Below are 16,476 nucleotides of genomic sequence, written 5' to 3'. Positions count from 1 at the left end.
CCAGCTGGAGACGTGTGGCTGATGGAGACCTGTGTGCCCCCAGGGAAGTGGGCCGCGTGGCACAGCCCAGAACTCTGCAGGCAGCCCTGCCTCTAGGCACTCACCATCAGGATCTCCAGAAGCTTTCCCTTCAAGGAGGGGTTAAAGGATGCAGAATCACCCACGACTGCTTGGAAGGCAGAGCTGAAGTCGGTGATGCTCTGCACCAGTGCGAGGTTGTTCTGCAGGTCCTGAGGCCCAAGAGAGAAGAACATTCTTTGAACTGTGGGACGGGACAAGGGCTGCAAGGGGGACACGTGGGGGCAACGCTAAGGGAAGGGCTTGGGTCTTCATCTGGGCACAAACCATTCCCCGGGGGACCTTTGGAAAGGGAAGGCCCCTCTCAGCATCCCCCCATGTGGAGGGGCTGCAGCTGGGCACTCAGACACCTGGCACGCTTTGACTCTCACCCGGCAGCTGCAGCTGTAGAGCATCAGGATGTTGCCCACGATGTCTCCCTCCAGGTGGGCGAGCAGCTGTTCCTTGGAGGCACGCAGTGCCAAGCTGCCGTGGGCGAGCACGAGAGCGCTGCGTGTGGCCTGAGCTCTCGTGCTGTCCAGCTCCATCTGTGTGGGAAGAAATGCCTTGAGACACTCGCTCAACGGCCCCCAGTGCCCCGTGATGCACCTGGGCTCCAAGGCAGAAAATAAGGCAGAAGAATGCCAAGATGGAAACCCGTAACGCTTTACCTTCTTGCGCCTGGAAATCCTCGCGTTGTGGCCTTTGCACAGCCTGGACGCAAACGTGGTGAGCGTGGCCAGGACTGCTTGGAAGTTACTCTCAGCCGCGTGGCTGAGAAGAGAGACCATTCCCTGCACAAAAGAACAAGGGGCAGTTGGCACAGGCCTGCATCTACAGATCCTCTCCTGAGGAAAAGGGCAGCAGGGAGGAGATGGAAAGGCGCGGAGCAGGGCCAGGAGAAGCCCTCTGCCCCAGGGACGGAGCGGGGATGCTCGCAGGAGCTGCAGGAGAGCAGGGCTCACCTGGGCCTCACATGGGTCCTCCGCGTTTGCTTCCTCCAGGTGCTGCAGCAGCTTCTCCTGGACGTGGAGGACTCCCTTACAGGCTCCCAGCACTGTGCCCAGAGCCTTGTACAGGAAAGACTGCAGGGGAAGGGAAGGAAGAAGCTGAGATGTGGCAGCAGCTTAACCTGTTGGGGAAGGGCCAAGTGGGAAGGAGCCACGCTCCCCGGGAGTCGCTGAGAGCAGCTGCAGGGCCGAGCTTTATCCATCCCTGGGCAGCTTGCAGGGAAAGGCCCTCTGGGGGCACAGACTGGGGAAGCAGCATCAGCATCCCGCGTGGGCAGAGCACCAGCCGCAGCCCCAGCCCCAGTTGGACACCTGCAGCTGCACCGCTGGGTGGAGCCGGGGGGAACTCACCTTTTCTGCAGAGCTGCTGGCAGAGCTGCTCAGCCACCGGCTCAGCTCACAGCTCAGGGCCTCGATCCAGGCCTCATCCCGTATGGTGTCCATTGACGCCCCGAGGAACTGTTGGAGAACAGGAGAAGACGATGTTCCCTTGCCCTTTGCCTCTTCCCTCACTCCCAATTGCTGCAGCCCTCTGGGGAGAGGTGTCTGGAAGAACAGTTCCTCTCCCAGCTCCCCCAGCATTCCCTCCATTAAAGCCTCCTGGTGCTCTTCTCCTAAGACCCCCCTTGGGCTTGGGACAGAGCGGAAGAGGCAGCGCCTCAAAGGCTCCTCAGCAGCACTGGAGAGGCTGTTCCTGTCCCGTGGTGGCTCATATGGGAGCGGGGCTAGATGCTAGGGCCTGGAGCATCTCCCCTATGAGGAAAGGCTAAGTGAGCTGGGTCTGTTTAGCCTTGAGAAGAGAAGACTGAGAGGGGACCTGATCCAGGTCTATAAATATCTAAGGTGTGGGGGGCAAAGTGGCGAGGCCAGACTCTTTTCAGCAGTGTGCAGAGACAGGACAAGGGGAAATGGCCAGAAGCTGGAGCATAGGAAGTTCCGCACCAATGTGCGCAAGAACTTCTTTACGGTGAGGGTGACGGAGCACTGGAACAGGCTGCCCAGGGAGGTTGTGGAGTCTCCTTCTCTGGAGATATTCAAGACCCGCCTGGACGCCTACCTGTGCGACCTGGTGTAGGGATCCTGCTTTGGCAGGGGGGTTGGACTCGATGATCTCTGGAGGTCCCTTCCAACCCCTACGATTCTGTGATTCTGTGATTCTGTGGGGCTACTTGGGGCAGGCAAGCACTTCTCTGCACCCAGCAGTGCTGTACCTTCAGCAGACGGCGCTCCCACCCTGCAGTGTCCAGGAAGCTCTCATCTTTCCCTGCACAGCAACAGGAAGAAAAAGACCCTTACTTGGGATCAAGGCACAGAAGAAGAGCTGCTGCAAACCTGGCTTGGCCTGGGCACTTGACACTGCCAAGCTGGGACCCGCACCCCCTCCACCATGACCTGTCCCTCCCCACAAACACTGTCCCCGCAGGAACACAGAACTAACTGAGGGGACGTGAAGGGCCCATCCGTGTCCTGGAAGGGGCAGATCCCCGCGGGGAAAGATCCCCGGGCCTCAGCGCTGTCTCCCTGGAATGGGAACAGCAGCAGAGCAAGCACTGGGCTGCAGGCAATGCTTCCCCTCTGCCACCCTGCAGAGAGAGCTGCATTTTCACTCCCGCCCTTCCCTGCCTCCGCCTCTCCCTCCCCACCAGCACTTTACCTTGGAGACACTGCAGCAGCAGGGGGATCTCAGCGGCCCACATGGCCCCCACAGCTCTGTGGAACCTGCTGTGGAGGTTTTGCATCAGCTGTAAGGCAGCGGCCTGGAGTTCGCTGCCTGCAACAGGGCTCCCTGCCACCACCTGAGCGAGAGCAAGGAGAAGCAGGGTCACTTCTGCAGCAAGAGCAGCGGCTTCCCCCCAGGATGGAAGCAGCGTGGCTCTGCCCTGGCGGGCAAGGAGCAGCCAAGAGCTCTGCCCGTGGCCGTGCTGCTTCCTCCCGGGGGCTGGTGGCACTGGGCTCTGGAGCATCTACTCACCAGCAGGCGCGCCAGCAGTGTCTGGGGAGTCAGTCGTGGGCCTGTGAGGAGAAAAAAGTGCTGAGTCAGACTCCAAGACGCTCCGTGCCCAGCCACGCGCAGCTCCGCTGTCCCTTCTGGGTGGTAGCACAGGTCAGCAGAGCTCACTGGCGGAGCTTCTGCTCCTACCTTGAAACATGGAGCTGAGGAAATGGGGATCCAGCTCCTCTACTCGCCGTCCTGTCAGATCCTCTCTCTCAGCTAGGGCTCGGACACAGCGCGAGACCGGGATCAGCATGCCGGTGTGCTGGGCTGGCACCACGAACAGCAGCAGCCGTGGCCACAGGAGCTGTCGGGAACGAGGCAGTTGAGCGTGTCAGCATTCCTGCCTCTGCTCAGAGATGAAGAGGACTCTGCGAATTTCCCTGAGCCTTGCGTGCTTCAGAGCACGCTGGAGGAGAGACCTGGGGTGGTGGGATGAGGAACAGGTGGTGCGAAGGCAAGGAGCAGCAGCAGGGCAGATGTGACTTACTTTGGACATCCCTGTCGCAGAGACGTCCAGAGACCCCAGGATGTCCATGCACAGCTCCTGCAGAGCTCCTTCTTCCTGGGCTTCCCGGGCAGAAAGGTCTCCAGCTGCCTGCACAACAACGGTGTTGAAACCCGGTTACCTCAGTTCTCAGGAGCCTCTCAGGAGGCTCAGGTGCGGCCCCAGCGGTGCTTCTGTGCCACCCTCTGAGCAGCACAGGTCTTCCCAAAGAAGATGCTGCCCACTGTCCTTACCCTTCTTCCAGCGGTGCGGCTGAACTCAGTGAAGATGTGCCCCACCACATCCCAGGCTGAGCAGCTCCGGGTGTTCGAACTGAGCAGGTCCTTGATGAAGTGCAGAACTGCCGTCCTCACCTGCCAGGGGTCAATTGTGGGTGTGATTTTTCTGGTCAGAAGGCAAAGGGAAGCCACCTGCTCATCGGGGCAGCCTTTGGGCACGAGCAAAGACAACAGGAGCAGAGGAGAAGCCTTGGCTCCTGAGGTGAGGGCCAGGCCGTAGCACCAGGCTGTGCACTTTCCAAGCACAGCACAGGGACCTGCCCGCTCCACTCTGCCTGCTCTCCCACAGGAGCCATCATGACCGTGTGGTCAATGCCCCAGCACCTCTCTAGTCACCCCAGCCCTGCCCGTGTTGGCAGCAGCATCACCACCCCAAAAGAGCTTTCTTTTCCCAAAGCAGCTCACCCGGATCCTGAGGTCGCTGCACAGACACTGCACAGCCTCAACCACCTGGGGCAGCTTCTCCATCATCACGGGCTCTGCAAGAGATGCACAGAAGCATGAGCGGAGCCACAACCCTGATGGCAGAGGGGATCCCTGGAAGTCCCAGCCTGTGGTACTGACCATCAGAGCGAGCCAGAGCACCGAGCAGACCCAGTGCTGCCACGCGTCCAGCCTCCCAGTCCTCGCCCAGCTGTGACTGCAGAAACAGGACCATTTCCTCTGGGCAGATCCGGGCTGCAGGGAGGAAATCCCACAGTATGTTAGCAAGAAACTCATGCCCATTCCTGAGGTTTGTGAGAGGGGTTTTGGCCAGGGCACCGCCAAGCATTGCCAAAGCTCCTCTCCTTACCCTGCAGCAGGATGCAGTGGCTGAGCTCCGCACGATCAGCCTCGCTGTGCTGCTTGGTGTTGTCATAGAGCTGTGGGAACAAAGTCCATATGAGAAAATCACATCAGCACTGAGGATGGAAAAGGCACTGTGCTGCTGCTCTCGTCTCCCTGGGCACTCTCAGGAAGAGGACAGGCAGACAAAACCCAGCCTGCCTCACAGCATCCCCGGGGGGACAGGCACGGCTCTGGAACAGCCTTGAGCATGCAGGAGCCAAGGCTCAGCTGCATTAGTCAGGGGCTCAGACCTTTGCACTCCTCCTGAGACTTAGGCAAGAGGGAAACTGCTGTGGGCACAGGGATAGGCTCCCCTTACCTGGTAGAACACGGCACTCGTGATGTCCAGAAACCTGTCCTTCTGGATGACAGACTCAATGCCCTCTAAGGCCTCCAGGAAGACAGTGAGACTCTGCAAGAGACCAGGAGAGGAGGAAAGGGATGAAGCCACATCTAGCAACTTGGGAGTGGAGAAATTGTTTTCCAACTGTTTCTCCGCAGGGAGAAGCTCCTGCACAGGCATTCTTGTTTATCCCCCACCTCCCAGCAACCCCGAGAGTCTCTCTGCTCTCAAACAAGCTGTGTTTGGGCATCATTTGCAGGCATTTCCCACCCAGCAGCCCTCTTCTCCCCCATCAGATGCAACTGGATGTGGTCCCCCCAGTTGCTAGCACAGAGCTCCTCAGGCTCTCAGGCACCCATTCCTCCTTTCTCCAAGGGCTCCCCACCTCCTCCCTGCACCCCCCGACCCCTCGTGGCACTTGCACTGGCCCCACGTCCACCCTGAGCCCTGCACAGCGTCTCACCTTGGCCACCCTGCAGGTGTCTTGGATCTCCTGACACGGGTGCACAAGCCAGAGGAGCTGCTCCCAGACGTGCTCTTGGTGCAGCTCCTCTTGCAGGAGAACATCCAGCATGGCAGCCACGGCCCCGAGGACGGCCTGTTTGTCCTGGAGAGGGATGGCAGAGGTGCGGCATCAAAGACCGAAGGTCTGCCCTTCCTACAGAGAAGGCTTTCTCTTTCCCTTCCCCTTCCCCAACCCCCACGCCCAGCAGGAGATGGGCTCGCTCTGGAGGGCAGGCAGGTTTTCCCCAGACCCTCATCCCCAGCTCTTCCTGCCACATGCTGTGACATGCAGCTGCTCCCTGCCACAGAGCCACTTTGGGGCCCTTTGCAGAGCCAGCCCACTCCCTCCCATCACTGCTCAGCTGCCAGCCCACTGGGCACAGACAGAGCTGCCACATGGGTGCCCCCGCTGCCACCCTGGGCTGGGGGCGCAGCAAGGCTTACCTCCTCCTCCTGGCAGTCCTGCCAGTTCCTCAGCACAGAGAAGAGCAGCTCCTGAAGGTTCTCATAGATCTGCTCTTTCTCCATGGCAGGCAAGGGGCATTGGGATCCAGAGGACAAGTTAGACTTCACTCCATCCAGCCACTGTTTCAAAACTGAAAAAAAACAAACAAACAAAAATAATGAATAATATATATATATATATTTTTTAAAACAGAGTGAGAGAAAAGGCAGCCTGTGAGAGCCTGCAGCAGGGCGAGGTGCAAGGGCTGTCCCGAGGCCCCCTGCTCTGGAGCCAGCACTCACCAGCACAAGCGAGGCGCAGGGTCCGGCCGCTCCTCACCTGGCCCACCACACTGCGCAGGCCAGCCAGCATCAGCCACGTGAAGGGGATGCACTGTGGAGCTGCAGAGAGGAAGGAGAGGTCCACAGTCAGAGCCCTGGCAGCAACAGAGGAGGGGGCGAAGCCCTGCATCCCCCAGAGAGGAAAGACCCCTTTCCCCAGTTGTCATAGGTGTAGGGTGGCTGAGAGCACTCTACCGTAGATGCCGAACAGTTTGCTGAGGGTGATGAGCACGAAATCCTTGGGTCTCTCCCCGATGGCCTTCAGCTGGCCCTGGAGCTCAGCCATCACCAAGCTGAAATGCATCCGGGCCAGAGCCACCAGGACGTTGCTGGCAGCCGTCCTCACGTTGTCCCTGACACCCTGAAAAGGAGTCACTGGTGACACACCGTCCAGGAGACTGCCTGAGACCCTGGGAAGGGCTGAGCCACCGCCGTCCACCAGCACAACACCAGCACGGGCAGCGGCTCCCTTTGCCTTTGGCTGTAACCCCTCACCTGGGCTGCCGTCAGGTCCCGGGACACCTCTGCCAGCAGCCGGTTCACCACTCCGCACGGCGGGCGGCTGTCGTCTTCCCACAGGGCGCCCTCCAGCTCGCGGTACACCTGTGCTCGATCACCCTGGGGACAGGGACCAGTCATGCTTTGCTTTGCCCTTGCTCTCGGGGAGCCGCCCACTGCCACCCATCACCGTGCCGGTGTGGTGCCGCGGCCCGGCACCCACAGGACCACGGCACTGCGCCACGGCAAGGATTCACGGCCGGACGTCCCCAGCTCACCTCCCGGTCTTGCAGGCGCTGTTGCAGCACAGTCACAGCGGAGACAGGGACAGGGCTCGGCACCCTGCTTCTCTCCCTGCGACGCGTACGTCTGGGCACGCAGCCCACACAGGCAAAGAGACCTGGAAGCAAAGAGCGGAGCAGCTGCCGCCGGTGTCGCTCGGAGCCAGGGCCGAGCATCCGGCCGGCTCTGGGAGGAACGCTCCTCCAGCCCCACGGTTGGCGGGGACGGGGGAGGGAGCTTTCCCCTTGCTGGGGTGCCGGGGAAACCACGGCGGGCAGCTGCGCTCAGCAGAGCGAGGACGGTGCTGCCGGCGCGGCCTGAACTGACTCTGGAGGCACACGTGCGCTCGGGCGGCGTCACGGCGTGCGGAGAGGTGGAGGGACTCACCTCGAAGGGCTCTCAGCCGCTCCATGACAGCAGGAAATCTCCAGGTAGACGCAACGCTCTCTCTGGTTCCGCTTCCTGCGGGTCCCACAAGCGGACTGAGCCACCGCTCCCACCGCTGCCACGAGGGCGCACGAGGTACCACTGTGACATCACAGCGCAGTGTCACCTCACAGGGAATGGCTGGGGACCAGGCAGCACGCAGGGCAGCCCTGCAGGCCCCCAAACGCAGCATGTTCTGTGATGCACTCGGCTCTGGGGTTCCGGTTCCATGCGGAATTCCTTCCATTAAGTTGTAATAAAGACATTTTACTGGCTTAATAAATAGGACCTGAACTGGTAAAGTACTTCACGATGGCTTAATTTTAAGATTTAGGTCTCAGAAGGAGCCCTTGGTTACCAAACCCCAGCAGTTTAGCAATACTGGTGCACCAGCACATTAGCACTATCCTAATGGATACCACGGTTACTGTAGAAATTCCCTGTCTCACTGTAGAAACTAAAACATACTCCTGGCTGATTACAATAATTTTCTGTCCATTCTGATGCCCTGAAATAATAAATGTGCATAGCTCAATTACATTTGATGCCTAGAAGGTCAGCAATCAACATAGTTTAATAACTTTTCTAAGAGTGAAGGGATTTTCACTACTTTTGAAAAGAATCCATAATTGCACGCTCACTCGTGTAAAATGAGTTCATCTTGTTAGAGAGTGGTTCTTACTGGAATGAAATGCGCCGTGCTAAGTAAACAGCTACAGTCAGATTGGCACAAAACCCAAACACATTCCAAGGATAAATGTTTATAACAAATAAAATGAAATGAACACATCTTATGAGTGCTTTTGGAAACATGCTCCTGTTACTCGTTACAAAACAAATGGCTGCAACATACATAAAGTGAAGGAAAACACCAAACAAATAAGGCAGGAACAGGCTCAAAGTGTTACATGAGCAAGAAGAAAAACTATGACAAATCAGGCATGCTTCAGCAGGAAGCTATTTGTGAAGAAAATGCTGCCAAATATAAGGCACGTATTTATTCTGTGCTGAGTAACTGAAGAGCCGCATCTACTTCACGGAGATGTGCTGCCAGAGCTGCACAGTCAGCACAGAGTTTGAAAGCAGAATGCATGTCTCTGAAGACAGGTATGCAAAGCCATAAAACCAATGGCTGAATGATGCAGAACAGCATCTCTAAAAGCATCTCACCTTTCTGGAATGGCTGCTGTTCCTATGTGATATGGGTTCTTTCAAACTGCACGTCAGACCTGACACCTCTGTGTGAGCTCCCAACCCAGTTCTGAAAGACAACACTGAACATTTTGGGTGGGCTTTGGCTTGCAATGTGGCTCTATGTGAGCTAAGCCCCCATTATGGTCTGCATAGATGTAACCAAAACAACTGCAGCCCAAAGAGGAGTTCAGCTCATCCTATCTCTGGATAGCTAAACATCTCACAGGCTCCATAGGCTGCACTGCTGTATAGGCAAATGGATACAGTGAAATAAAGGAGACTGCTTAACAGAATTGGAAACTCCACTGCACTGCCTTTCGTTACTTGGTCTTATCATTCTGTCTGTTTGGAAAAGGGGAGCTGTATCTTTAGGAAGCCTTGACCTGGTCCAGTTGAAACGTGTAATTCCCAGAGGCTCATCAGAACAACACATCATGGTACAAGGTGATGTAAATGTCCAGCTGAACCCAGCCCCAAAGCTTTCTCTGCAGGAATGCGATTGATGTTGGTGTGGAGCTGCGACAGCCAACTCACAGCCCATGAAAGGACATCTTGTTAATGCTCCAGAAGAGGGGAAAGATAAATAGCTCTCTAAGTTCTGTACTTCATATACCAGCCACAGTTACGGCTCTTCATAAATATTTTCAGAGAGACATCAATCAGAAATGCCACTTTATTTCTTCCCACACCTGAACCTGTGAGGTTTTATTTTGGGAAATTAAATCTACCTACTCCACACAGACAGACTGTTCCCTGGATACCACGGAATGAACGCAGTAAAGTGATCTCTGGGCTGTGCCAGGGCTGGGAACGCTCTCCGACGTGTGCATCCTCTTGCCCTTACAGGACAGAAGAGCCTGAAATGCTGGAAGGCAAACTGAACAGCTCTGAATATTTGACAGCCACCTTTGTTCGTATCTCACCCTTCTGCAATGTTGATCTTACAGGCACTGGGCATGAAGTACGAATTGCAGAACACAGGTTTCCTCTTCCTCCATTCAGCATGTGCTGTGCTGCAGAGCTACCGAATCTTTCCATCTGTTGGCCGAGTCAGATATATTGTAAAAGGTTTCTTGGGCTTGGCTACAAATGTTGCCCTGATCTGTTGGACTCGTCCATCAGTACAAGTGCTTACAAAGCACACGGAGGATACGAGGCCTTGCAGAAATTGAGTAAATCATACGAGGAAGAAACATCAGAGCTGCAGCAGCACACAAAATAGGAGACGTTTCACCGTGGGCGATTTGTTTAGCAACTCCTCCATCATCCTTCAATTTCAGACAACAATCAGAGTCACTCAGTTTGCCACCTGGTGACTCTTCAGGAGTGGTGACACCAGTGTTACATGAGAGCCCTCAGTACAAAGCATCAGAGGTAATCCCAGAGACACACACATCTCTCACCAAAACTTAGGCACTTTCCAACAGCGAGGAGTTTTGTCTACCTATAGATTTTAACGACTCTGGAAGCCCCCTAACTACAGCAGTCGTTCTCTCAGGGTCAGCGGGCATCATCAGAGGTGATTCATGCTGTGGCTGCAGCTTTCTATCACACATCACACAAATAAGACATCTCCACTTTTCATGCTGGCAATGCTGTCACTCATTTTTCAATGCAATGAAAGACCTACACCAAGGGAGGAGGGGGTGCACGTATTCAAAAGCCCAGGCAACTCCTTACCTCCCCCCAGGGAGGCACACAACACCGATTAAACAAATGCAAATGCTCCAGTCACTCTTCCCTTTCTCAGAGGGAAGCACACTGAAGTTAGAGATACTTAAATCACCAAATGCAGAGAGGTCTTCCTGAGGAGGCACACACATATTCTACATTAATTCATGAGAGGTATGCTCACAAACAGCAAGGTTTCAGAATACGGAGCAGTCTTCCTGGAGAAGGACTCACGTGGAAGTGCTCAAAGATATCGCTCCTTGCAGCTCCAGGAGGGACGCACAGGAAACTTTCAGGCTGTGTCTGGAAGGACAGCACTCACGGTGGGTTCCTGCCTTCCACTACGCCTTAAATAAATGTCTCGCTCCCATTTATAGGAGGGAGAGGAGGTTCTTTTAGTATCTGTGTACCCGGCGTGAGATTAAGAAAACAACGGTTCCAATGCTGGTCCGACCAGTTGATTGCAAATCTTAATTAGGGAGATGGGGAAGGGGAGGACGGACGCTGTTCTGAATTGGGGTAATGGGAAGGGTAGGAGGGCGATACAAAAGACAGGAAAGAAGCAGCACGGAGTCTTTATAGGAAGCAAGAGGGAGATAGTCACCACCACGGATCCGGTGCGGTTCGTAGTTCAGCCACTGATCTTCAGTAGCAGTGGGTCGTCGGGTGTTGCTGTTCTGTTGACGACGACTGCAACGGTGACCATGGCGATGATGGCCCCTTTTCAGTGCTTTCCAAGTGGTCGAGTCAGCTGTCTTTGGAGTGACAGCTCAAATCCACAGTGGTCGAGTCAGCTCTCCTTGCAGTGGCAGATTCTGGCTCTGGGATCTCAGCAGAAACTCCTTGGTTCCCATCTTCTGGGCCTTGCCAGCAGATAAGAGGGAGCAGGGATGCCCACCTGCGTCCTGTTTTCACAGGACACGAAGGTATCATTCCCAGCTTTCCCAGACCGAGCTGGAGCTATTTAGTCACAGGCAGATCTCCAGCAAACACTCCTGAGCACTCTCTTCCGGAGGCAAGCGGCTCTGGAGGAAGGGCTTTCAAATGTCCACAGAGTGATGTCGATTGTCCTTATTGCTTGTGTCCCACACTGAAGTTAGCTTTTCCCTTCCCACCAAGGGCCACAGTCTTTGATTCTCTCCATCTTCCCCCATCTTGCTCCCTTGCCCGTCACAGGAAAGCTCTACTTTCTAAAGTGCACACGATGCCTTGTTTACCTGCTGCCATGCTGCTCAGTGCCGTCTCTTCTCCTGCTCTGTGCTGGAATACATTCAGACACAGCCTGATTTTCCAAGAAATCAAGCTCACAGTTCTGTTCCGACCATTACTGGATCGTGGAAGGATGCTCCTAGCAATATGCCATTCAGCAGGTAGAGCTTGTTGCTGGGAGGATGGTAAGATTTGACTCAGAAAGAAGGCTGTCACTGCAGCCAAAACCTTGTCAGAAGAGAGACGTGAGCTTGTCATTTGTCCATTGCATTCCTTGCAGGTTTGATATAGCACATGAAGATTTCGGTACATCAGCAGTGAGCTTTCACCATTCTCATCTTCACTTGTGATTGCTTGGGTGATTTACATACCAGCAGCACAAGGAGCCTTTATACTTCTTCTTCCTTTGTTTTCTTCTTGGAAAATCACTGTGAGACATTAAAAACCAAAGTCCAGTGTCTTTGCTGCATACCAAGGCAGACAGAAAAAGAATTAACACTGATTGTGGCCTTCTGTTCTGGGCAGATGAGAAGTGCTTGAAGAGATGCTTCAAATGGCCGTTTGTAGCTCATTCTCCAGTGCTGCAAGCTCTCTTGGTTTGGACTCTGGCTTGGAAAACAACACTGGAGAGGAACTCAGCCCTCCTCATTGCTGCACAGCCTCAAGGCCCTTCTTCCCCTGATGGATTTCTGCCAAGGTTCAGCTGTGAGACACTCATTTTTAGCAGCTAAGTACAGAATTCTGCACTCTGGAGAACCATGACACAAACTTCTTTCATTTTATGTTAAGAGTGTGAATGTGAGTGTGTTGATGAAGCAATGTACCATAGAAGTGCTGTGACCTTTTAGTCATGTCAGCATGTTTTGGGAGAAAGAGGCAATGCAGTGTTGATGATCTCCACATCTTTCTGGCAGTGAAATTTACTTTAAAATTTCTGCAGGAAAAGGTTTGTGCCAAATGAGAAAGCTGAATTTCCCACCGTCAGTCCCACAGATTCCTTCTCTCCCATTGGAAACGTCTGGGACATTACTGAGAAAAACACTGCAGTCTTTTGTTCAGGGGTTGGCAAAGGCAATGCTCCCCGCATTCCTTGCAGGGGGCTTTTTCCATGACTTTTTCACTGCTGTACACAAGTGCATACGGATACTTGCACACTCCGATGTAGGTCGCTCCAAAAGTAATGCCTGCTGTTGATTTCGATGGAAACTGCAGCTCTGCTGCCATCTGCTGGCACGACAACAGAATGTAATGGAGTATTTGTAGGAAGGTTCAGCCTCTGCTGCCATACCACCAACAGTCACCTCTGATATCATGGGCCTGCATCAGAAAATAGGAGGCGTTACTTTTGGAGCAGCCCTCATATATTATATATATATGTATCTGAGTAGCAGCAGCTCTCACAGGCAATATTCTGATGCTCATTTGGTTGTGCTTGAGCAGTATGTGTTCAGTGCAAAGAGTGCATTTAGAGATGCTTTCATCACATACTTTGTGACACAGTCTGCAGATCTCTGTTTAGGACTCGATTTGTAGAACTGTTCACAGAGCTCCTTTATAGAAAGCTCTGGAGGTGGAGCAGCAGGACCTGATAACTCAGTCACATAAGGAAAGATTAGCAAGGTAGGAAGAATGATACTACTCTAGAAAGTAATACATGATGTCAGAACATAGGAAAAGATGTCATGCAAAGGAAAAAAATGAAAGTGAATAATTGCAGATGTTTTAAATTTGCATGCGTGCCATTTACAATCTTTGTAAAACCTTTGGGAGAAAAAGAAATCCAACCAGCAATTAGGAATTCTTGTTTTCTGTTTGGCAAACAAATGATGTAGAGGCTGGAATGGTAGGAGGATAACTCTGTCACACAGAAATCAGTATTCTGAAGCTTCTGGGAAAGAAAAGAAACCAGAAGAATTACAAAGAAGTGTTGTGGTTATTTGCTGAAATTCTGCATGTTTTAAAGATTTCACTGTCATGAATGTCTCCAGAGTGCTATAAAACAGGGAAAAACAACAACAAACAAACAAAACAAAACCACTAACATTGGCTTACATGGTTAAAATGTGGATGGAGGAGTAACACACCTGGTAAAAGCATTGTTCTGCTTTTTTTGGCAGAGTTCTGTAATCACAAAACACTTTTATCTGGCTTGTGACTGGAAATGTGTGTCTCCTGAAATCCACTGCTTCAATTCATGCCTAAAGTAATGCTCTAAAGGTCTGTTATTGAAAATATGTTTTGGACATTAAGGGCAGCCCAGAAAGGGCCTACAAAAGCACTCTGCTCCCCATCAATAATTCTTTCTTCTTTTGCAGGAATTGGCAGAGTAACCCATCTGACCTGAAACAAAAACTGAATGTAAACAGATCAGATGTTCTATATCTGAACATAAATGTTTCTATCTTTCAGGTGTAACTGAGAAGCTGAACCAGATGCTGCCACTACTGACCAGTACCTAGAAAACACACGCAATGCAGGAGGGTTTGTTGCACTGTGATTGCCTTTTCTCACACCTGTCAGAACGTGAGTGAAGCTAATAGATGGGCTGGTGCTCTGATGCAAGGTAACAGCAGGCATTCAATTCATGCTGTTAGTGCAGAATTGGCTCAAAGAAGGGAGACTTTAATTCACTGAGCTTTGCTCACTGGAAATGAAGGTGCAGGCTGTTCATAAGGGTACAGAAGCAGAGCGCAGCCTGTGTGCCATCAGGTGGCATGGAGGGTGCAGCAGAGCAGGGACTGCATCAGAGTTCTGTGATCTGTTGCAGCTCCCCGGGCAACTTGAGGAGTCAGCAACATCAGGACTATAAACAGAATAAGGATGCTGGGATGAGGACCTGGTGGTGCCAAAGTGCTTCCCTGCCTCTCTCGGAGCCGAAGACTCACCTTTTTTACAAAATGCCTTTGGGGAATTCTGCTCATTATAACATCAAAACACATCTCCATCCCGAAAGCTACCAGCCTCCAAGGGGTGACAGCCTCTCACTGAGCATGCACACCAAATGTTTTTAACCCGTACCTTTTAAAGCCATGTGAGGAAAGTTTACACCAATCAGAACAGAGCCATGTAATCACTGGAGTGACTCCAGCTTCACCTGTGGAACAGCAAATAGTATGAACATGGATAAGGACAGGGGGAAGATGAGGGAAGGTAGCTTTGCAGGCAAGTAGGAGAACAGCTCTGACCCTGGGAGCAGCCAATGGGCAGATCCCCTCTTTGCCCCCCACAGGCAGTGCTGGTAGGTGAGATTCACACACTCGGTTCTGCTTCCCTAGGAAATGCAGTGATCCCTAATTTTGGTTTATACCTTGGTGCTCTTGTGGACAGGCTGTATTCCTCTTAGTTCTTTGCACATGCTTTGCATTATCCTTGGTTAACCTCACAGCTCTGCAGGCAGCTATCACATCTGTGTGTGAGAGTGGAAGGGATGGCCAGATTTGGGGATGCCTCTGGTTAGATTAAGGCAAAATGAAATGCAGAGGTTCTCACACAACCCTCAGTTTTAATAGGAATCTAATGCTACAGTTATCCCAAAATAGTGCACGGTACGAATTAAATCTGTCTTGACTGTAAGGCTAAATATAAAACTTTTTGTTGGTCCTTAACAACAATGAATTATCACCAGCCATCCAAAAGAACCTCTCAGCATGTGCCAAAATGACAACTAGAATCAAATATTATAAACTGATGGAAATGAGTACAGTCACACAAACCTCAGTGACTACGGAACAGAGGTGTTTTGAAGAATGCTATTTGCTAGATGTGAGCAAAAAGGGTAGCAATGCAACCAAATTTCATCAGAGTCACAGAGATGCAGGAGTTGTGGCCAGTGCCAGAAAGCATGAAGGGATTTGGGAACCTATGTAAAACTGTACCTTCCATCATCTCCTGTGAGAGTGTTCTACAGCTGAGCTGTGCATTGCATGCCTTTGTTCATTTGCTCTGAAACTTTTCTTTGCTGGTGCAATTCCATGTCCTCTGGTCTTACAAGGGAAGAATCAGAGATCAGTGGTTCCCTGTTAAACTCTGCCAGTCATACTCTTGGTTGTCTGCTTTCTGGCCTGAATTGCCTTTGGTTACTTACTGTTTTTCGTATGAAAGTTGTCCTACAATCTGATCATCCCTACAGTCCTCCTCTGAACCTACTCACATCCTTCTCGATGGCTTTTGAGATGGGAAGAACAACATTCAAGGTGCAGCCAATGATGCACCTCCATAGAGGCACATCTTTTCCACTGCCTTGTCTTCTTCCTTGCAGAAAGGTTCATCATACACGTTTTTTTGGAGGATTGCTAATGAGAAAATCTGAAGATGCAAAGGTATGTTTTAGTTGGCTGAACTCTTCTCAGCCCCTTGTTCCCAATTGCACGTAGATAAAACTGTTGGCTCTGATGCTGGAGCAGGACAATTAGCCTTCTTTCCACAGCCTCCCACAGCATTTCTGGCTTCAGAGCAGAAATTGCTTCTCATTACTCCTACACTGAGATGTGTTCTGTTGTGATGACTGCTTTGCACCCTCAGGCAAAATCTCCTACAAAGCACAGATTTGTCCTCTCCCAGTTCACCAAGAATGGAGAACTTTGGGGTATTCCTCACACCTCGCTTTTTATTCATATGGGATGTGGGGAAGCCTTTGGGAAAGTATGAGATCACAGTGGCACATTCTAACTTAATGCACAAGAAGCAGAAGTTGCAGACTATGAAGGGTAAAGGGCTGCTTATATAAATTCTGTCACCTCCAGAACTTCTCTTCCCTGCCTTCCATCATTTGATTTCTTTCTTTAAATGCTTAGTATTTTTCTTTAGCTTTTAAGCTTTCTCATCCAATATTTCCAATAGCCAATATTCCACCTGAATTTTCAGATATTTCTCTGCAGTATTTGTACAGT

General features: G+C 52.2%; 3 protein-coding genes across 3 annotated transcripts in view; 2 read left to right on the top strand and 1 right to left on the bottom strand.

The window, feature by feature from the left end:
- Positions 1-16,476, top strand: part of LOC149912216 (rho GTPase-activating protein 32-like) — a 336,632-nt gene that overhangs the window by 220,431 nt on the left and 99,725 nt on the right. The window lies entirely within an intron of this gene.
- Positions 1-16,476, top strand: part of LOC149912217 (rho GTPase-activating protein 33-like) — a 134,378-nt gene that overhangs the window by 22,711 nt on the left and 95,191 nt on the right. The window lies entirely within an intron of this gene.
- LOC149912223 (maestro heat-like repeat-containing protein family member 2B) lies at positions 638-6,049 on the bottom strand. The gene is made up of 16 exons (XM_090130718.1): positions 6,002-6,049; positions 5,481-5,624; positions 4,994-5,086; positions 4,640-4,709; positions 4,411-4,524; positions 4,252-4,325; positions 3,802-3,921; positions 3,551-3,658; positions 3,208-3,367; positions 3,040-3,080; positions 2,722-2,863; positions 2,279-2,331; positions 1,419-1,526; positions 1,023-1,142; positions 715-851; positions 638-671 (listed from the first exon to the last, which is right to left on the bottom strand). Exons 1-16 carry the CDS (start codon positions 6,047-6,049, stop codon positions 638-640), a joined length of 1,566 nt encoding a protein of 521 aa, XP_089986844.1.

Source organism: Phasianus colchicus, chromosome Z (assembly GCF_987193195.1).
Source record: "Phasianus colchicus chromosome Z, bPhaCol1.hap1.1, whole genome shotgun sequence".
Lineage (NCBI taxonomy): Eukaryota > Metazoa > Chordata > Aves > Galliformes > Phasianidae > Phasianus > Phasianus colchicus.
Note: the sequence above shows the minus strand (reverse complement) of the source record. Positions and strands in the feature narration are given on the sequence as shown.

Bases quoted from the DNA above. Each gene is read 5' to 3' on its own strand.
- LOC149912223 (XM_090130718.1), bottom strand. From the start codon at position 6,049: ATGGAGAAAGAGCAGATCTATGAGAACCTTCAGGAGCTGCTCTTCTCT. The intron at 2,864-3,039 runs GTGAGTAGATGC...GCTCTCGCTCAG, and splicing joins CACTGCTGGCGCGCCTGCTG to GTGGTGGCAGGGAGCCCTGT. The intron at 1,143-1,418 runs GTGAGTTCCCCC...CTTCCCCTGCAG, and splicing joins CCAGCAGCTCTGCAGAAAAG to TCTTTCCTGTACAAGGCTCT.